Genomic DNA, 23,180 nt, shown 5'->3' on the forward strand with positions numbered 1-23,180 from the left:
TGCCTATCGTCGAAAACAGGGCATTCAAATAGGTAATGAAATTCGTCACCTAGTGTATTCATATCACAAAGACTATGTTACAGATCCTCATGTTCCTGGGAGTATCTGTGTATCTCCCAGAAACAATTGGTAAGTGATGGTTTGAACACCTAAACCTACAAAGAATAATTCTATCCCTCTTCGGGAGTTCAATCAAATAATTCTCAATATCAGAATTTAGTGATTGTTTGAATATACGATAAGTCTTGGTTTGTGAATTATCAAAGATAGTGGACGACAAATTTTGTTTGTGTATATCAACGAGTCGGCGCTCTACCGATGCTTTGATCCATTCACGACTTGTAGTTTCACACGTGTTCCACAGGTTGTTCATATAATTATTTATATTAAGCGTCGTGTGTATTTTCATGAGCCATGGTGAGCGATAGATATTTCGTTCAAAAAGTAATTTCAGTATCAAGTAGATTTTACCAGATAGTTTACTTTGTCCACTATGTACAAGATTGCTCCAAAAGTTTATCATTCTACTTTCAATGTATTTTTCTAATTTCAGCCTTCCTAGCTCGCCTAGAATCATACAATTTACAGTATTTTTTCGAACATGTAATATTTGTTTACAAAATTTCATATGAAATATTTCGATATCATTAACGATATCAAACCCCCAAATTTCGCTTCCATAAAGCAAAATTGGTACTACTAATTGATCAAATAATTCTAGAAGAATATCAATAGGCAAACGTAAATGATACGTTTTTGATAAAAGGCCATACATTGCCCTTCTCGCTTGATTGAGTTGTTTGGATTGTGCCTTATACGGAACTTATTATTGTAACTAAAGGTGGTGCCAAGATACACGTATTCATCAACAACTTCTACGATATCACCATTAAATCTAAAAATGGGAATGTTCCGTACTTTTCCACGAGAAAATATGACCACTTTTGTTTTACTCGTGTTCACTTGGAGGTACCATTTTTTACAATATTCTGATAATGCATTGAGAGCATTTTGTAGTTCATTTTCAGAATTAGCAAGGACAATCGTATCGTCAGCATAACGATGCGGAATACTAAGTAGTTGTGCACGCAACTCGTCACCCGCGCGTGCAGCTCCCATAGACAAAGCACGTATACTCTAACCAGTTGTCGATTTCTCACAAGGTTTTATTTGCGTGAACTGTTCGAAATGGTCAAGACAGACATTTTACTGTAAAATACGGAATTTGAGCCTCATTTGCCGATTTTTTTTGTGTGTCATCCGCTCGGTGAGAATGTGTACGGTGATTTGTGGGATGAATTGTGATTCTGGTGCAAGGATTAGGTGCGAAAGACCTCGATTATTCGATTACGAAAATCGCGTCCGGTAATACAATGCGATTTTGCACCGCACAAAACACCACTATTTTTAGAGGGGTATGTTTGAAGCATATTTTCTAAAAACTGGAACGAAGAATTGACGTAAGTTGGCTGAATTCTAAATTTCCATGAGTCTGTGAATAAGTGGTGTTATTTTTAGCCGAAATTTCATTCTATGAGTACGGAATTCAAAGCCACAAAGAAAAGCGTCCGGTAATAGGATGTGCCATCCTACTACAGACTACACCTCTAATCCTATCCTATCGTTACTTTTTGCTTTGGGCCGGATTCTGCATGATGGATAACGAGATAGGGTCTTTACTCTAGGCGTATTTAACATAGAACGTTAGCTCTTTTTATCTTAGGGGGACCATTTAAAGGATCCAATCCTGAGCCTGAGGAGTTCCTACGACCTAGTGGTGTATCCATGGGTTGTCAATTTATGCAATCTGAATTAAATTTGTTAATTGTAATGCCAGTAATAAAGTACGGTAAGTATGCTTTTGCTTCCAGCGATCACTGACTGAGTATAGTACAGTAGACTTGTAGATACAGTAGTTGAAGTCGTTTACTGCCGTTGCCTCTACATTAACAGCTTCCGCACAAATGCTATTCCAAGTAGAATCTATTTTCTAGAAAGGAAGTTCAAGTCTCTGGCTGAAAGAGTTTAGTTAACTTGAAAATTCTTTCCTACTTTAAGTAAACCAGAAAATATTTTAACTAAGTAAACCATATGGGATTTCCCTATGATGAAAGGAAAATAGAAAGTCTAGTGAAATAAGCAGTGCCAATAACCTATATTGAAATATCCAACGTTACTACTAGTACTAGTGTCACCTGGTAAGCTTCGGCCTTCAGGTGAAATAAATTGCTTTATAGTGTAAAGGAAATACTAGTAGCTCACCTTTGTAGGGCTACCCCTCGCCCTATGTCTTACAATAGTAAAACAAATGTAAGGACAAGTTCATGGCCGACGGAACCTGGGGGGGGGGGGGCTGTGTATTCATTGGTGCACTTTTTGTGCACCATACAAAGGAATAGCCGAATACATGAGGTGTCATCACTTTGGGCACACTTTTTTTTAAACCCAGAAGTACGTAATTGGCACTAAAAAGAAATAGAGTCTTGAGATAGAATTATCTCAAATGAGTGTTAGCGCGGTAAGGTATGTATTTGCGCTGAAATACTTTTTTTTTCTTGTTAGCTGAAGAAACCCGGAAGTGGAAGGAGAAAGATGAACTAAAGGTTTTTTTTTTTCGCATGTCAGCTGAAGAAACCCGGGAGTGGAAGGAGAAAGATGAGCTAAAGGTTCTCTTTTTTTTTCGCATGACAGCTGAAGAAATCCGGAAGTGGAAGGGCAGAGAGGAGAGTTGCGCTGAAGACTTTTCTTTTTTTTTTTCTTTTTTTTTTTTTGCTTGTCAGCTTATGAAGCCTGGAGGTGGTCCCCTTCCTCCCACCCCCACCCCGCACGTTTGAAAACGCTCCGCCGACCCTGAAGTATGTACTTACTAAATAAGACTGAGAATAGCAGTCCGCAGGTATGAATGTTATCGATTATACCCACCAGAGCTTTCTCTGAAAGGAATTAAAATTTGAAAGAGCTACGATCGGGCCATTTAATTTCCTACATGTATGGACGTACTTACGGTTTATTAGAACGTTTCCAGTTAAAAATCTACTCAGGCAATGGCTTGGTCAGGGCACATTGGAGGCGACTTTGGTTCTCAGAGCACGTGGCCCGACGGGACGCCCATCGGTCAAGTTCCATCAACCTCATCAGGAAGACGAGCAGGGGATCGAGTGCTAGGAGTTGAGGTCGGTGCTGGAGGGGGAGGGGAGAGAGTGCACCTAAAGGATCTTACCGCCCACTCGACCAATGTGGTAAGCTGGAAAGTTGGAGGCAAATTAAGCTCCTTGCTGTCTCATTTAGCATGGCGCTATTTTTTTTTTTTAATCATTCATAGAAGTAAGCATGATGATCATCCAGCCCATCCAGACGCTGTGAGAACAATCATATACAGCGACTGGGCTGTGTATAGTTAGATGATCATCTAGAATCTAGCTGGAGTGAAAATGATTTGGACCAAATCACATCAATATTCATTAGTGTCTAATTAATCCAATTGCAGTCATGAATTAAAAAGGTATATTGTTTGCCAGCTCACTAGATCCCCCTATGCGTTTCAGCATTTAAACTATAATCTATTTCTCCTAAATCTAGGTCTAGAACGTTTTTCTAGATCTACTTGAAAAGTCATGGAACAAATACAATGTATGTTATTTTCAGTGCTTGTAAGGAAATATTTCCATTTAACATTTTATAATCTTAAACATGATTTAGTGTCTATTAAAATTTCTTGAGCTAGCTCACGCTTGTGATGATGCGGAATGACTTTCCGTTAGCCGGCATAGGTACCACGGTACATGTAATGATATTGAAAAATAGAAAAAAAAAGAAATGCAGTAAAAGTATCATAAAGAATTATTAAGTAAAGATTGAGTCAAAGACAATAACTTACTTGTCTGTCAGAGTGTTACAATGCTTTTTACTGATAAATGGCGCGAGATAAATACTGTTTCATCATTATCATTATCATCTAAGGATATAGTACCTGGTCCTGGGCTGTCATCGTGAGTGGCATCCTGATAAACGCAGCTTGAATAAACATTAAAATGCTAACTTAGAATTCCACTTTCCTTGTATTTATTAAAACGTTTGAAAGACTTATTGTAGCGACAAAGAAATGAAATTGTGTTCCACTACACGGAAAGAGTAAGCATGTAGACTTATTTCGTTTCTAATCTCTTTCACTTCATCCAACACATCTCACCTCCGATTTCTCTACCGATGTTCACACACGCAGACAGTGGTTGGGCTTGTGATTGCTAAGCAGCATCCGAGAACAGTGCCAAGCAAGACAAGTGAGCAGTCTTTATTACTTTTGTTTTCTTTTTCACCATCTCTTCTACCTTGTTATTTGTGTGAAGTAACATGCACACTGTGTTCAGTTGACTACGATAAATGAGAAGATGAAATATCAAACAAACAGTGAAATACTAATCAAGAGTGGACATTAAAGGGATAGAAAAGGTCTCACTTGTTAATCCAAAACATTGACATTGGTCACAGTCACGTGCATGCAAGTTTAGTGGAGTACGTGTATTCCCGTTATAACAAACAAAGTCATAACAAAATTACGGGTACAACGAAGCATTATCCGCTCTGTCTTTTAATGTTTATTTATTCTCATATAACGAAATTTCGATTTGTTATAGCGAAAGAAAATTGATGTCCTAATCCGTTTAAGAATTGTAACAGTTTGTCAACGATAGCTTTTGAAGGGAAGGTGATAACAGTTACCAATTAATCATTGACAATCACCTGACAATGACTGACAAAAAAAAAAAGTACAAAAGCTGAACCAGTTTGAGAGTGGTTAAGGTGAAAATATTGGCTATATAACTGGAAATGCGTCTTTTTTTTTTCCGGACACTCTTTCCGAAAATGTGTAAAACTTAAAAGTCGCACAATATGTTAGTACTTTCTGTCCGAATCTAATCAGCTTATACTGATATCTCTGCTTTATCACACTCATCTTGTCCGTGTCAATTTATGAAATCGAGTTTTCTGTAGGGAAATTCTCCATTGGGTAATTTACGGCAAAGGAAAAGTTCTTGTGACTATCATATTGTAATTTCTGCAAAGATTCTAGCGAAAAATTGAGAATGTCACCAATAGAGTTGATTCCATACTATTGCGATAGAAACCCCCCCCCCCCTGCCGTGTTTTCATTGTGTTTTCATTGAAACACAAGATTTCTCACAACAGAACGAATTTTATTTCACTCTCACGCTTTAGAAGTAAAAGTGTTCGGTTTGGATGACGGGGTGACGGTGAGATTTTCATTACAGAAACTGAATGTAAATCCCACAAAACCTGCTTTTGTTCTCCTAGACTCCTGGGGGGCATTTCATGAAGCAGTTTGGTCGGATATTTTTCTGACAAACTGTTACAAGCTACTGAAATCCTTGCATCTGATTGGCTGAGAGCAAATTTGTCCGACAACTTTGTCGGACAAATGCTTCATGAAATGCCCCCCTGACCAGTTGATTTTCCTCACCATTCCTGAGATCCCTCCCATTCTGCGTTAGGAATTCCAATGATAGCTAGCAAGAGGTTGGCATTAATAAACGGGAGGTACAACCTTTCATCGCTTTGTATGTTTTGTCTACCCGTTTGCTCTTCAAAGGCCCCGGTACTGACCGGTCCGTGCTAAGTTTCACCCTTCGAGACTCCCCGGTCGACTTCATCAATGCTACCTGCTGGGGATCCCGTGAACACATTCAAGGCCTGGGTGACAAGTTCTGCATAGGGGACCTGGGTATGCAGGGTGGTCCACGAGGGGTTTTAGCATGTCGCTGCAACATGCTAAAATTCTTGTGCAACATCCTAAAAAGCCAGCAACATGCTATGCAACATCTTCAAGAATTTGCAACAAGCTCAAAGTAAAAATATTCAAAAATGTGCAAAACATGTGCATAACATAAGAAACATCAAACTACCAGGTACTTTAGATATTTGTGTGCAAAACATGAGAGAGAACATTGAATGTAAGCAGCACAAAGAGAGATAAGCAGCAAAATATTGCGTACTATGTACTCATAGTGTGCGCTCTGCACATATTCAATTTCTGCAATATTCTCAGATTCTGAGCTTGCAACATGCTAAAATTTCAAGTTGTGGACCACCCTGGGTATGTGTTCCAATACAGCACTTTAACCAAAATCTGCTCTGAAAAGGGAAGAAACGAGAGGAAATTAATCGGTAAAACTAAGCAAGGAATATATAATTATGTTCAACTTTGTGGCGTCATATGAAAAGTAGAAGGACTATAACTCAGTAAGCCACCGCAAGAGTTTATTTAGCGATTCAAATGAGATTTTACCTCTTACATGAATATTCCAGCCATCCCATTTTCTAAAATTGTGTACGAAGTAAGACAGTATTCCATGGCGTTGGGAAAATATCATTTCACAAAATGTAAAATCAAAATCAAACGAATAAGAAGAAAAAGAAGACTAAACAAGTGTTCAACTAATACGCCTTTGCTAACTTTAAGAGATCAGTTATTATGGGGTTTAATAGATTTACTAAAAGTAGTGACATCTACTGGTACTTAGTACTTTATGATATGTACGCCTACACTATAACAACCTGTTAATCTCCCCTGGAAGAATCTGCTTCGGCTGTCGGGACTGTATGTACCGCAAATGGAGAACTCTTGCAAACGTTTCATATCTACCTAAGATAAATTAAGGAATCCATATTTGCATACTGTGGCTGCCTATTATCATTTGTTTAGGGACTGCCGTTGTTGGGTGTTCTGTTGTTGCTGTTGTTGTTGTTTTCGTAACGAGAGGTTGTGGAGTTTCTTTTTTTTTTTTTAATAGAGATATTACTGCCATGACATATCTGCAGATTCGATCCCCCAAACATTACAATTACGATAACGTCAAAAACTTCACACAGAGACAAGACATTAACCAATAATGCCACAATCTTGCAAGTACATGTGCAAATAAGAACCTGTATTGATGTATGTGTTTGAGCATTCCAGTGCCGATTTCATGATTGTTGTGTCTTCTCTTCTACTTTAAAGTTGAAATAACCAACCCCCAAGTGAGAACCAAATCAAACAGTGAGATCGAAGAGCGCTATCATCCCTGGACCCCGAGGTAAGAATACATGAGGTACTGTCCGTGCTAACATTTAAACAACCTCCTGTAGCTTTGGGTTCACTGCGGACCAAAGTGGAGCAAGATTGTTATGTTATTTCACATACGAGATATTTCTCTCAGTGAGAATCTTCGAGGGAAAGCCCCGCCATTTTGCGTGTCGTGGTAAATCACAAATTGAGATAAGAAGGGAACTCCGGAAAAATAAGATGTAATATCATTATTTTATTTAATTATTACTCCGTTCCCAGCGAGATATACCCATAGCCTTTGCACATGCAGTAGGCTACTCTCCTACATTCCCGCTTCAAATGGGTTAAAGATGTGTCAGGTGTACGGTTCTCACTTATTCTTTAATAACCTATACAAATTTATGACGCTGTCTGTAAATGATAAGTCTTCTTGGCAAAGCCTCGCGTTTTGTGGGAAATATGAAATGTTAAGTTTCCAAAAAACACCCCAAAAAAGGCATATTAATCAATTCATATGTTATGCATTATACCCTCTGAGTATCTAAGTTTTACTTACAAGCATTATCCAATATCGCACAAGGCTTAAGAATTTCGAAAATATGGCAAGACGTTTGACCTGAGTCAGAGATTTATCATTTTATCGAAAGTGCAGGGATAGAAAGTCATTTCCATCCCACATTGTTTTGGGTTCGTAGTGCCTTCCAGCTAACGGTGAGCGAAAGATACTCAAAGCTAAACCTTTACGATGGCTGGCCTGTTGAGTCTCTGGGTGCTCTCCAGCACACACCGATAAGGGACAGCGCGGATTACTACACACTCGGAGATGTCCTGGCTAATGGACAGAACCTACACAGAGAACATATCAACCTTCTTGCACTGGTGAAAAAGGTAACACTTCACTCAAATCTAATGCCCTGTTTTTGTCATGAAAATCACAACCATTTGACAACATAGCTTTCAGTTCTTTCATCACATTGTGGTACACGTACTGATTTTGTATAACACGTATTCAAATGTTTTGGTAAAATTACATTTTTGTTGGAATAAAATAAATGAAACGAAGAGAACAAAATGACCTATTGTGTATTAATCTGACTTAGTTTACACGTTACAATATCTGGGCCCTGTTTTATGAAGAGTTATAATTGACTATTTAGCTGATTTCTATCATAAGTCCAAGGCAGCCTGTGTGGTAAGGGAATTTACAATCGATTATATCTTTTAATAAAACGGGGCCCTGAATTGCTTAGATATATACATAGCGCCACTCTGTTTCTTGTATTAAGTATTACTTATCTTAAATAAAAAAGTAAAATCAAACCTAAAGACAAACAAAACACGTTTGTAGATCACACCAGCCATGGAATGAAGGTATTTGCACCAATTTAAGACACAATCACATAACTTCCAGCGACGTTCAAATACCAGGCTCGTACAATCAATCGTCTCTAATTTACCTGCATGATTCTGTGACATCATAGCTGCAAAGCAGGCTTGCTTCCAAAATCTTGAAAGAGAAGGATTTCCTCCAGTCAAAATTGTGTGTAAGTATGTAATGTAGATAATAATTTTTTTTTAACCTAAATTTGTTCTTCCGTGTAACAGGAATTTTGTTTTAACAGTGTTCGTCATAACGGGAGTGCACAGTATGACTATATAGTTTGTTGACCTCACACTTTACACCAGGTCGGAATTGCGAAGGACATTGTGACGAAAGAAGGCAGAGAGACCAAGAGATGTGAGGTCACCCTGTTTGATGACACGTGTACCACTTTTCCCCTCGTCATGTAAGTCATTCGCAACGTGTAGTCAGAAGAGATTTAACCCTTTCCGACGAACATGTGTATTGTCCCCGTATGCAGTATATGAGATCTACCGGGGTTCTGGAGGGTAACGGGTTAATGGAGGAAATTCGCAAATACCACAAAAAGTTCCCACTTATGTTTCAATGTTACTGCTATTACTGGTACTCTTCCTGCTTCATATTCTTCTACTACAATTCCTATGCTGTATTTTGCAATGACAACTTTACATATTCTTATACATCTACTACCACCACTATGGTAATAAGAGTAAAAGCCCATCCTAATGAAACGTATTAGATAGCCCATGGAAAATGCGCTTTATAAACACATCTATCCAAAGGGGTAAGATCTTTGTGATTGTATCGGTAAATCGTTATTTAACACCACTAGCTTTGTGATATGAATAGGTCTGCCGACCTATAGAATCATAATTCAGAGAAAAATAAAACTTCTTAAATCATGACATCAGACTTTAATCGATCAATTACGTTGTGTGCAGCCAATGAGAATGTACAGCTGTAAGATAGTAGACCAAAATGATAGACCAGTACAACTTCTCATATAACTCACACAAACAAAGGCACTGCTACCATTGCCACTACAACCACTGAACTGAACTTCTATTGCTGTTGATACTGCAACAAGTCTGAAGGATGCAGTTGCGGCTATACTTGATGCAAACCAAAACTACTCCTGTGTTGACACATCAACCAGTTCTGATATAGAATTATTGCAAATGGTCAATGTATTGAATTATGCAACCTTGAAGGCACCGGTGAAGATGTGAATTGAAGCAAATTAACGACGCGGCAATATAAATGAGACGGATAGACAAGAAATCCTTGGAAGGAAAGGAAGAAGCAGTAAATATTACTGAGTGTATAATTCGCCATTTTTTGTCACTTTTAGTACACGCATGTCATCCTTTTTGTCCTGTCCTTGTCCAATCTCTTTCTCTCTCTCTCTCCTTCCCCTCCCCTTGTTCATTCAACGTATTGTTTAAACTCGCACAAGCTTATAGACCACAGAAGAGAACTATTTTATATTACTGCAGTCTTAATTATGTTGCCTTGCTCGTTCAATCGTCGTTGGTTGGCAGTTCAGACAAAGTTCGCGATGAAAACATATAATAGGAACGTGGCGTTCAAAACGAAAAGGTTAGATGGCGAAAATCCTAACGCTGTCACGCCTCTCAAGCACCTTCTTTTGCTATTAATGTCCTTGAAGACCTTCATTCTCTTCACCAGTGTAGGCAGTACAGCTTTTTTATTTCATTTTAACTAATAGACATTAGCCTCCCCTGTGTCCACACTATCCCTGTGTGAAGAGCGAACGAGAACGTCGCGTGCCAACTTCTTGATGTAATGCCTTGTTTTGACATTTCTTACAATTGGTGATTTGATAAACTAAATTAGATCTCTGGGGGCACAAGGACTCGCTATTTATTCCTATCAAGGTTAGATAGGGAGATGAATTTGTCTCCATAAGTTTTTCTATGCTCAGCGTTCCGTTTCTTGGCTGCCATTTGCAGGCCACCGCTCTGTCACGTGTACAATCCGCCATGAACACTCCGAACCAGGCTTTTGCGTCAGCATCTGGTTATGAACAGGATCGAGGGCGCTAGTCTGAAATATGAATATCCGTCAGTCCATTGGAGCCATATATCTAAATTATGGCAAATGCATTCCTTTCAGTTTGGTATCTTTCGTTACGGGGGTAAAATATTTCCGAGATTCTTGAGAAAAAAAAAACCCAAAATTGATAACGTGTACAGCTGCGATATCAAGCATAAATCGCTTATTTACTTTGATGTATTTGTTAATACGACTATTCGTTTCAAAAGTGCAAATCCATTGTAAGTACTAGCATACATGACAAAATAATATTCTGCGTTCAAACAGCTGTGTGAATTCAAAAATATTAGATGTTTCTGTTGGAAATGGAAAAATGAATGAATGAATGAATGAATGAATGAATGAATGAATGAATGAATGAATGAATGAAAAAAAGTGGACATTTCATTCTCGGTAGTAAACCATGTCTTTCGGTAAATAAATTCTTAAGAAATAAGTAGAATGCCGTGGAAACAAGACAGAAGGAAGTAACTGTTTGGGCATTGCATGCAATATAATGATGCGAAATGTTAAATTATTATGTCTGCCTTCTCAATGAAGCTGGGACGAAGAAGTCATCAGTCATGCGCAACAACAATGGGAGGCAAGAGAGACAGGTATTTATTCTTGACATCATTGAAGTATCACTGTTGTAATATGTGAGTGATGTGTGTGTGTGTGTGTGTGTGTGTGTGCATGTGTGTGTGCGCGCGTGCGTGTGTGTGTGAGCGAGAGATTAGTAGAGCAATGGAATTTACTTTTATTTGAGTATGAGTGGTTGGTTTAGTGTGCACGTGTATGTGTGTGTCTTTGAAAGTGTGTCTTTGTCTCTCTACGTGTTCAATACGTAGGGCCTATATTTGTGACTTACTAACGGGAGTGATCATGAGTGTAACGTTGAGTACAAGTATTGGTCTTTGTTTGAATGTGAGCTTGAGGTATTGGTAAAAACACGTGAGTGTAATTTGTAGGCATGTGCCTGACATTGTCATGATTGTACTACATGTGTTGGTGGCTGTGGGTGTTCCTCTGTATGTGGTTCTCTTCTACGTAATATAGACCCATCTTCTACAATTATTTCTTTACACACACTGTGTGTTATCATTGCTATAGTAATATTCGATCATGTACAAATATATTTTGCTATCCTTCAAACGTGATGTCACATGATTGTGTTGCCATAACCTCCATTACAATATCTCCCCTTACCTGGGGCCCGTTGCATAAAAGTTACTATTATGGTAACTTTGCCATCCAATGGTAACTTCCATGGCAACAATACTCAACAGCCAATCAAAATCAAGAATTCTATGGAAGTTACCATTGGATGGCAAAGTTACCATAATTGTAACTTTTATGCAACGGGCCCTGTGCAGGTCTGTTAAACCATTTGATATTGCCTGTTGGGAAATCAGTATCATAGTTGCCATCAGGTTAGAATACGTTATGCCTCGATTCAAGGTAAAACAACTCAATATCACCCTCCACAAAAAGGTTGTGCGCGTTATATAACATTTGATGTGCTTACATAATTACATAAATTGAATCAAAGGAGCGTTTTGATGGTTCCATTTATCCCTGTAAATGGGTATCTGCTGGTCCAAGGTCACTGTTAGGCCTAGTTACCTTTTGCTTTTTAACCGTACGGGACTTTATTATTTAGCCGTTCATGTTTCTAAACCCTTCGAGTCACACAGATATAGACACAGTGGACTCCCGTTATAACGAAGTCGGCAGTTTTCTTTTGTAATATCAAAGTTTCGTTGTAACCGAACAAATAAGCAATAAAAAAAAAGAGCGGATAATGTTACGGTCTGAATTTTTACTTCGCTGTAACCGGAATTTCGTTACAAAAGTGTTCGTTATAACGGGAGTGCACTGTACTATGATCATTGTAGAACTCACCGAAAAAGAGATTTGATTTAGCTATATGTTTGTATACTTTCGATGCCCAGTGATCTTTGCTGTCGACGTGCTGGTGAAGTATGATGACTTCCGCAACACAATGATGGCTACTGTAGATTCCAAGACTGTCTTCATCACCAACCCTGGTACGTCAGTATAATGATTGATCCTTAAACTGTCAAATTCAAAGGAGGAACATAATTCATCCAGTGAAGTAGAGCATCCTTGATGTTGGACTCGTAGACCCCGTGATAGGAGAACAGCTGCCCTGTGCTGATGTTCTATACTGGTCTCCTCACACGTGTATAGGCTTACACGCCGATAATTTCCCTCGTTTTCCTCTCATGTTATTTAACCAAATAATGAAGCGGATCAAACCAAATATTTCATGATGTTGTTAAAGCTGAATAATCATTGTTTAGGTAACAATAAATTGCATATTCATCCCATTAGAATTAAGTACAAATGTATCAGACTCGGCTTATCTGATATCCGGCACTGAATAGTTAGAAGTTTTCTCGGCATCATGTAGAATCTAAAAGCGTTGCCAAAAATGAAGAAAAATGGATGCTGAATTAACTGAAGAAGTTCAAATAAAGTTGTTGACCTTAAAATGACTCACCAATCTCTCGAGCTTACCGACATTGAACCTAGAGACACCCCCCCCCCCCAAAAAAAAAGAGAGCAAAGCAACGACACTCATCAAAATTGTGTTCAACCCATAGAATATTCCGTTGTTACACCAAAGCTACACACTCGCATCGTAACAGTATAGCAGAGGAATTTATCGTATAGACAAGTGAATAATGCAGTAAAATCAATCTCTATTAGTCACTTATTTGACAGTCTTTATTGTCGAGGACGGTATGCCTAGATTGATTAGGTACCCATTCCTTGAATATCAATCATGTCTGTCGCTTGACGGGAGAAATTGGAAAGGTGGGCGTAACGGCTGATGGTTTGATCTTGCGGTTCGACCATCAGATACACGTGAAGCGCACTCGCTGTACAAGTATGGCAAGACTTTCTTACAGGATGATGAGAATGAAGACAACAACAACAACAAAGACAATGTTGACTGTAAGTACGACATTTAGGAAATAAACACTATGACTTTTAATTATTTTCCTTATTGTTTGAGGGCAGCTTGGCATGAAGTTTATGTTTTATCATTCCAGTATACATTTAAAACTATAGGATGGGGCCGAAGTTTCATTTAATTCTTTTCTTTTTTCATTTCTGTCTACTGATACTGCGCCAGATTTGAAATAGTACGGGTATTTTGCTTGTAATAAGCATGATATTTTTGTTTTAAATTTACCAGTGGCTTGACAGTGTACTTCTTTTTTAGTTTTTGTTTTATAAGAAAAGACAACATGTTTTGTTTGTTTGTTTTTGTATGGTGATCTACTCGACGAGTTACACATGTATTAACTATAGATCCCTGTGTAAGTGGGTAGATTTGCGTTTGACGTATCAAAATTACTTTCTGGGACAACGCCTTGTGAAGGTATACTTACGTTGTATTGATTTCTACATTTCTCATTATTTCCACCGCTTGTGTCTCTCAGCTATATCGAGCCAACTATCCTATCCCAGAGAAGGACATTGTATCTTCCAAATGTGATACAGTTTTAAAGTTGCGACGCGAACTATTGCGCTGATATCGTGATTGGTGTTCGGCACTGACTATTAAACACAAACTTGGACATACATTTTGTTCTTTGAATGTCTGTATTTACATAGCTTCATTATTGTACAAAAAGACGACAGTGCCATTAAAATATATTATGATTTGTAAACATTCTCCTTTGAATTTTGTATCACCTTCATTTTATTATTTTTCTACCATAGTCACAGTACAGTAGTTATGAGCATTGCTACAATTAGGCAGAAAATTATGTAAAAAGTTCATGGTTGATCCAGACGTAAAATTTGATTAATCATTGAATACTAATATTGAATAACAGATTGAAAGAAATTTGTAACTGTTGTGCAGTTGATATGTCTGTTTACGTGCGCTCATCACCCAATAATAATAATAATGATAATAATAATACAGTACATTTATAAGGCGCTTAATACAGATGTTTCTAAGCGCACAGTTTACCGGAAAAATTAATATTTAGGCCAAACTCCCGTATTCCATCTTAAAACTATTTTGTAGGGTAAGAAATGATTTTGAATTTGTTTTGCTTGAATCTGACTCCCGCACAGTACAAACCATCCAGGCAGTGTACACCGTAGATGAGCTGAAGACGAAAGCCAGCAGCACCGCGGCTTCACTGGGCCAGCCAGAGTATGGAATCTGCTACGCATTTTTATCGGCTTTCGATCTGGACGGAGCGGCCTCGGGCGTTCTCGCAATGAGATGGTAAGATACATACTAAAGACTAAAAGGGCTCATAGTCGTAGGAGATTCTCTTCTCTGAAATGAATGAAACTACAGGGATATACAAATATACACCAGTACGAAGGTCAGCCGGTCATAACCTAGAAATGACAAGAATTTAACCCTTTGCTTTGAGTGCTGATTTTACACAGAAAGCTCCATAGCGTAGTACACTCACTGTCCAATGTCCCTGAAGCAGAAATCTTAATGGCAAGCTCGTTTCTGACATCAAGTCAGCACCTTACACAGCATGAAATGAATTATATAGAGTACATACCAACTATACGATAATTCACACTGATTAATGAAACTAGCTCTCTCAGGCAGCTAGCCTCATTGATATTTAAACTAGAATGTTTTCAAACACCCACCGCAACATAATATACATGAGCTGGTATCCGAAAGTTTACGTATTTCTGGAGAGGAATAAAAGTTTAAAACGCACTCGTGCACGCAAACTCACACACTCACCCTTAACATTCAGATGGTTTCGCTAAAGTGTGATGTAATTCTGGTGTTCCAAATTGTCCCATACAGCAGTGCATCTAAACTACAGTGTATTTTTCTCACAACGTCGCGTTCCGTCAGTTTTCTACGCGTACAAGAAGAAACATACGTGTATATAATCATATGATACACATGCATCCATTATAGCGTTATGTTTATATGAAGAGTTTGATAGCAAAACGAGCTATCTTCATTCTAGTCAATTTGAGAAATTCGCTATTAAACGTGCTACAAAGCGATTAAAATCAGATAATAAAATCGGATACTTTTAATCATAACTTAAAGAATATTTCTTGTGATACAGCTTGTGAGGTATCATTTAATAAGTTTTATTTTGTTCTATCTGATAATGGACTTACTTTTAAATGTTTGAAAATGGCTCGTAGCCCATTTTGCGATGAAACTCTTCATATGTATATATACGAGAGAGCTTGTGTGTTTTCACCTGAGCTGATTCAGAGTCAAGTTCAAGTTCAAGTTTCAAGTTTGTATAACATTTATTTTCCATCTTTTTTTTCATATAGGAAATCACATGCATGAAATTATTGTACAGGAAGGCAGAACCTCAAAAAAGCAAAGCTTGTGGTGAGCTGCCTTACAAAGTCACAAACACAAACACAAAAAAAAAACAACGAAAACATGATAATTGAAATGAAATATTCCTCAAAGAGTCAAGATTCAGATTTTCAAATTCCCCCCCCCCCCAAAAAAAAAAAAAAAATCTATTTTACAGCGAATTTTTAGCAAACGTAATGTTTTTGATCGTCTGGCCTTCTTACATTAAAATATATATGTTTATATATATACCATATATATCATATAATTTGTGTGCGTGCATGTGGGTGTGTGGCTGTGGGTGATACATTTTGCTACATTGTTCAAGCTCACCAGCTCGTGACGTCAGACGGAAGAAAGAGAGAGGGCTTCAGGGAATTCCCATCACTGACAATCACTACATATCCAGTGTTTAACTCAATTAATTCAGCTAATGGCTAAGGCGATATCTTGAAACCGTGTATACGTCACAATTGAAAGCTGGTATCTCTTGGGCGTAGCCACCGTTTCCCATTTTGAAAGACTGCCTTAGCTAAGCCTCAGTGAATTTCTTAATGGTAGAAAAGTATTTACAAAGTTTCACGACGCTCTGTGCTGTGAAATTTTTCATTGAGTCCATCGCAGTATAAAGAAAACCCATCTCTTGAAACCCTTCTAAAATCATCGCTTCCTCTAAGGACTACGTTTTAGTGTAATCATGGTAATTGGGTAGCAATGAAAAACTGAAATATAGAAAGTGGCATGAATAGTTTCCTTTTTGTGTCTTCGGACTGTAATTTCACAAAGTAACAACACGGAGTGCATTTGACTAGACACAAATTTCGAACTCTTCTTCTATTTGGTATAATTATTTCAAACCCCAATAAGCTAGTTTTGAGTTGATGTTTTTGTCCTCCTTTTTTTCATTTTCTTTTTTTTTTCACAAAAAGAAAAGTAAATGTAGAATTAGAAATCAGTATGCACTGGACTGCTTACCATGCATGGTTGTTCATACTACTGCTGTGTATGTGGGGTGGGGGTGTGTGTGTGTGTGTGTCCGTATGCGGACATGCTCAAGCGAACACACATCGACGTAGTAATCTTTAGTCTTGATCATCAACTATGTCCCAAGTTGTGTAGACCACGTAAATTCATCAGGTTCATCAGAATCTCAGCAGGTACCGCAATGATAGTGACATACAGAATAATGAGTAGGATTTAAATTGTGATTATATAGTATTCAATCAATTTCATTAAAAGATGCATGCGTGAGCTTTTTATCTTTTTAAAAATTGTCTTCTCTGCCGGCCAGCATTTGCACAAGGTAGAAAAATGCTCCACCTTCACTTGATATTTGGTGTCATGAATATGCATTTGTACAAAGTGGGTGTGGCCTGTTCGGACCACGTTGGAAAAAAAGATGGATCCAGACGAGACTGGGACGATGCCGTGTGAGGCGATAGAAGAATAAAATTTTTGTTACTTTAAGCTTGATATCATTGGTGGAGGTGATTTGTTTTGATGTCAGGATGTGTGACATGTTGTTGTGCCACCAGGATTTACCTCCCTTCCGTCATATTTAGTAACAGTCTGCCACACTTTGAAATATTACGCATTTGGTTATGTAACTAGAAAAATGGTACAATATCAAATGTTATTAGATAGAATTGTGCATATCTTATTTATGTCTGTTTATTTCTAGGTCTATAATATCTAATGTTTATGATGTCTGATATAAAGTTGTTATCTTTAATCATAAGCATTCTATACCTTTTGGAAAAGGCACGAGACAAATTGATTGAAATGTCGTAATGTCATATCACGTCATGTCATGTCATTTGATATAATTGAATCATAACTTGCCAACAGTAATAGCTGCCGATGGCGTGTAGACCGAGAGACTGGGACTTGCCTGAATAGCAACTGCTCTGCCGCCCTCACCGACCAGTCACAGGCAGTCCTGACATACGACCTGAGGGTCAGTCTCTCGGACTGGTCAGGGACCATTGAGGGTGTGTACATGGGAGGAACCGTGGCGGAGCAACTTATTGGATGTCCAGTAAGACACGTTTCTTCTACGTTTAACAGTAGTCTGTGATTTTTCTTTCCTAGTTCATTTGCATCAAGTCGCAAAAAAAGACATTTTATTTCCAGTTTGCTTTTTTTTTTTTGGGGGGGGGGGGTCTGATTTTATGCCCATTTCATGAATTTAACCTAGATGTCTCTTTTTCCTGCTACTTAAGATATGCATGCAGTAAAACTCATAATTGCAAATTTACTGAAAACAAGATACGGTTTCTGCAACTAAATTGCTCAAAGACTGCCATAAGGAAAATAAGGGAAAGAATTATGGTCCTGGGTATGATGAAGTGATATACAGCTGTACTGTAATCACTGAAAACATACTGTATGTCAGAAACCAGTGTACAGGAAGGGAAAAAGGGAAATTAATGATATGGTGTGCATTTCAAAAAGTACAAAAATACTAGTGGTATCTGTGCAAGAGTAGATTTATTCAGCTTTATTTTCGAAGTCTTTATCATTGAAAACAGTTCTACCATGAGGCTGTTGAGAGATCAGCAAATTTTATTCGTTCAATAAGTTTACATTAAGTGCAGTCACAAAATATATTTTAGAAAGAAAAAAATCAGACAGCAAAATTTGTTATTAAAAAAATTCAAGCCTCTCAGTTCTGTCCATGTTTGACCAGGTGGAAGAGTTTGGTAGGAGGTCAGAGGACCAACTGACACACACTAAATGGCAACACCTGTTGGAGCGATGCAAGGTGTACTTCAAACTCCAGCCACGCCCTGGTATCATCCACGGCTCCACTGCGGTAGTCAGGATCCTCCAGTGTACCAAGGCTGAGCCAGACGAGGCCTTGAGGAACATAAAGAGTGTCTAATTACTTATTCGAGATTTTCACTCTTTGGTGTCACAGGTTGTCTAGGAAACGGAAAAAAAAAAGTTTGACGCGTGAAGGTGAGCGATGGTGGAAGCTACATCCATGCATTATTGCATTACAGTAGTTCTGATCTTTATGATCTATCGGTTATTCAGTCGCGTTGTTTGGAGGTGGAGGGTCAAATTTTGATGTAATTTTGTTAGAAACAAATAGCAAAGGGTACTGTATCTGTCGTCATCGTATTACATAGTTTGAATATATTTGATATTTAATTTCAGAGAACGAATACTTTTTAACCTATGTTTCATATCAGTTTAATGCTACTGTCGTGAGGAGAGCGGCAAATTTCTATGAATGTTACAAGTCTTCAAGTAGAACTGTACAAATAATTCAACTAACTTGAATTGAAATTTCAGAAAATCCCTTCGATGTTAATGGGAGTTTATTATTTAAACATCTAATAACTATTGTCCCAGTACAGTAGTACTACAATTGAAATTATATTGCGTGAGTTATATTTCTTGAAAGCCAAACATTGCCAAATATAGAAATATTGTAAACTTGAGGTGATACCTACTGATTTGTATCAGCACTGATCAGCGACCACATTATAAATTTATTTGCATGTCTTGACCATTCTCAAGTGATGTTTAGCCATAATGATTTAAAGTTTATCCTATAACTCTGCCTGATTGAATTTAAAAAAGAGAAAAAAGGTCTCTGCTTTCACTTTTGACAACTATCATTAGTCCAAACAAATGAAAATGTAAAACTGGTGTAAAGCAAAACATGAAATCATATTGCCTTTTTTACTGTCATAACTTTCCTCTAGTGGAATGTACGTGCACATACGTGATAAGGAAAATGCAAGATCAATTATGATTTCTATAGAGTGTTACAAGGAACGTAAAGAATAAAGACAACTCGTGAGAGATGCATTTCAAGAAGACCGAATGGGAGACATCACATCTACGCCTCTTTCCCTAGGAGGATATTTATAGAATGCTATTTGATTTAGATGTAAAAGAGCAGCATGCTTCTTTGAGTCGCTGCCCCAGTTTCACAATCCTTATACATTACACGGTCTCACGTCTTTGCCGTGCTACCAAGGACACACCCCCTTTTAGCCAAGAGTACATGGCAAATATGACAATCTTGTTACTCTCGGAGGGAAAGGAAGCTCAAGGGTGTATCATTTCTCTCTCTTTGTCTGATGTAGTGTCTGTTTGTTTGTCTGTCTGTCTGTCCCTCCCTGTCCGTTTCTAGCTTTCTCCTTTTTTTTTTTCTATTGTCTCATTCTACTTCCCTTCGTCTTTCACCTACGACGATGCTCTTGTTTTCTCGCTTTGTAATGTGGTTGGGTGAAAGACGCTTCCCAGTGGAATTCGCAAATAGAAAGTACTGCCCTGAGAAATTCCCGCTGCCTTACAAGACGTCATCATGGTAATATTGAGAACGTTTCACGAGAATCATCTCAATTTTTGTTCTGTCGAGCGTGTAGACCTTGCGAATAATTGGACTTGGAGAATCTGCCAAGTGGAAGAAAAAAAAAGCAATTCAGTCTGCAGGATACATACTGCATTATTTCAAGCTAGTAGAAAGAATTCCCCAAAAGAGCTAATTGCGTAATACATTGTATGTAAACAAATGTAATTGCAGGAATATAGTATATGTAAGGCGTAATGATTACTTGTTATTTGACAGATTGTATTTTACTGCTTAGCCCTTGAGCGCCCTTAAATGTGTATTACTTGTACTCTTTTAAGATTGAAGATATTTTACACCAACAAATGACTGGAATAACGTTTCATGCTAAATCCTTAAATAGACAAATAGTCTTTCATTATTATAATCATTCTTCTAGTTTGTGCACATATCTAATGACCATAGCATAAAAAAGAAAGAATTTACTTCTTGAGAAATTAATATATTTCCTGTGTATATGTGTGTTTTTCGTAAGAGATATTTCTTGAATTTCACCTGTACATGTTTATAATTACAGTTGTGTCTTGTAGAAGACAATGTATTTGCATTTGATGGTGCTTTGGATGTTGCTTCACTGAGTTAGCTAGGTGGCTTATAAATGTTAACTCATTTCCTTTACATTTTATTGTACGATGCACATCAATTTTATTTAGGTGCAATTATATAACTGACATGTTATTGTTGGCTTTGTGTTTGCCTAAAAAATAACACCAGAGATTCAGAAGAAAATACTGTGTGATGTCGTTACTTTTGCTCACAGAAGAGATCACTTCTGGGGGAATGAACCTTCTCACCAAGACATGAATCCATGCGCGCTTTTCTGATATGCGAAAGTCAAACTAATAAACTAAACCGTGTATGTGTGTGTGTGTGTGTGTGTGTGTGTGTGTGTGCGTATGTGTGTGTGAGCATGATTTGTGTGTGTATTTTGTTCTTTTAAATTGCAATCAACACGGGTAATAAACAATACTGGTACTTACAAGCACGATATTCAGTGCTTGCCTAAAGGCAAGGCCGCTTTAAGTTTCTTTGGCAAATGAAAGAAAATAACAAATCATCCTAATCATAGACAATACGTTGGGGGCATATCTCTTCGGACCACAGAAATTAATCAGTCTTCTGCGCCACAAGCAAAAAAAAAAAAAAAAAAAAATGCAAGCCTCTTTCACAATATGTAATCTCCCTATACACAAAACACATAATGATTCCAAGCGACCAGCTGAGATTTCACCGGCTGAAATGACGTCCGAGAGGCAAGATTGTCGCCAGAGTTGCGAGGGAAATCACTCGGCCTGCTGAGCAGTCATTAGCGCCTTTACAACGCTACAGGTTCTGTCAACAACTCGGCCATTACGTGGCCGAGCCATTTCATCATCCAAAGATATTATGCCGACTTTTTTAAAGAATATGACGTGGTCATATTTCAACTATCAGACAAACAAAAGTAGCTTTGAAATGGAAGATATGGAAATACATATGAATTTTCTTGAACGAAGTGTCATGCCTATGACACATGATGTGCAAAGTGCCTCTGTTCATCTCTTGTAAGTATAGAATTATCATAATCAATTCCTTATCCCAAAGAGTGGATTTTACGACGTATTAGTAACATTAATGGTTAAATCAGCCAAAATCATTCATTGCAGAGTCAGACTTGAATAAAAGTCAGTTCAGGGAGGTGAGAGGAAAACCTCCTTGGTCAGTTTAACCACGATGTCATAACATGCACTCACAAAGGTGTTGAGGATTGTGATAAAACCTGGCTGACCACTGAGTAAATACTTGGACATTGAGGACATAATGACCATCAGATGTAGAAATACACGCAATGATAATAGGAGAACACAAAATTCGCATTTGAAAACGGCAGGAACATGCTTGCCGAAACGTAGAAAGTGGGTAGGCCCTTTTCAGGGCACATATGCATACCCAAGAGAGAATATATGTCATTAAGCCTTCAACCACCCAACGTTCTACCGCCACGTAAGCCTTCAAAGATTTTAAGAAAAGGAGATAGAATAAAAACAAAACACAAGAGCTTAGGTAGCTATGAAGAACAGAAGAGGATATAGAGCATCGGACGCGACTTTTTCAAAGACTTTTTGCGATAGTTTTAGAAAACTTACACAAAACATGCAAAAAGAATAAACTGAAGTAAAATCTAAGTGTGACGCTTAATCCATCAACATTATCGGGAAGGGTACCAATAGAATTTACGAGCCATATTTACAAGAAAAAAAATAGAAAAGTCAGTTATAATGAAAGGAAACATCAGGACTAACGAAGCAGTCATGAGCCTTTACATTGGGAAACAAACAACCAGATCACAACATTTAACAAAGGCTACTTGCAAAAACTTATCAATGTATGTATCTACATAATTTATATATTATAACCTAATATTGTATGCACATTCACACACACACACACACATATGAAATGTGACGTGATTTTTAGTCCACGTGTTGATACAATATTATCAAAACTATAACATAACTCAAGAAAAGGTATGAAATTCGTGTGTTCCTCAAATAAACTGTTGGTAATGACAGCATGATTCATTTCTTGAGTTCTGTTCTATTATGTATTTATATGTGTCATATATGTATACATATATATATATATATATATATATATATATATATATAATATGCCTATGCATAATAGGGCCTATACATGTTTTTACACACATCCATACACCAAAATGGTGTGCCAATCTACACACCTTAATCTGTCTCTGATATCTCTTTGCCTACATCCATTCACCAATTTTTTGTCTGAATCAGCATCTGTAACAGTTTTCTATTTAATCTGTACGCCATCGACTGCATTACAAATTCAACGCTTGCTGCCATAATGTTGCACTTATGCCTTCAATGATTTATCGAATAGCGTCCAAAAGCGCATGTTTCTTTTTCTCTCTTCTCTCTCTCTCTCTCTCTCTTTCCCTCTCTCTTTCTCCCCAGAT

The 23,180-nt window shown here is 37.7% G+C and overlaps 1 protein-coding gene across 1 annotated transcript; it reads left to right on the top strand.

Moving 5' to 3' along the window:
- The first annotated feature begins 3,044 nt into the window (after positions 1–3,044).
- LOC139722498 (meiosis-specific with OB domain-containing protein-like) lies at positions 3,045–18,727 on the top strand. Its single transcript, XM_071633787.1, has 12 exons — positions 3,045–3,239; positions 4,223–4,280; positions 5,609–5,740; positions 7,019–7,094; positions 7,762–7,954; positions 8,753–8,853; positions 11,046–11,101; positions 12,440–12,535; positions 13,374–13,469; positions 14,607–14,763; positions 17,692–17,881; positions 18,533–18,727. The coding sequence occupies exons 1-12, from the start codon at positions 3,045–3,047 to the stop codon at positions 18,725–18,727; spliced, it is 1,545 nt and encodes a 514-aa protein (XP_071489888.1).
- Positions 18,728–23,180: the final 4,453 nt, after the last annotated feature.

This window comes from Diadema antillarum, unplaced genomic scaffold (assembly GCF_040938485.1).
Source record: "Diadema antillarum isolate AM-2024a unplaced genomic scaffold, OU_Dant_1.0 scf00000166, whole genome shotgun sequence".
NCBI classification, from domain to species: Eukaryota; Metazoa; Echinodermata; class Echinoidea; order Diadematoida; family Diadematidae; genus Diadema; species Diadema antillarum.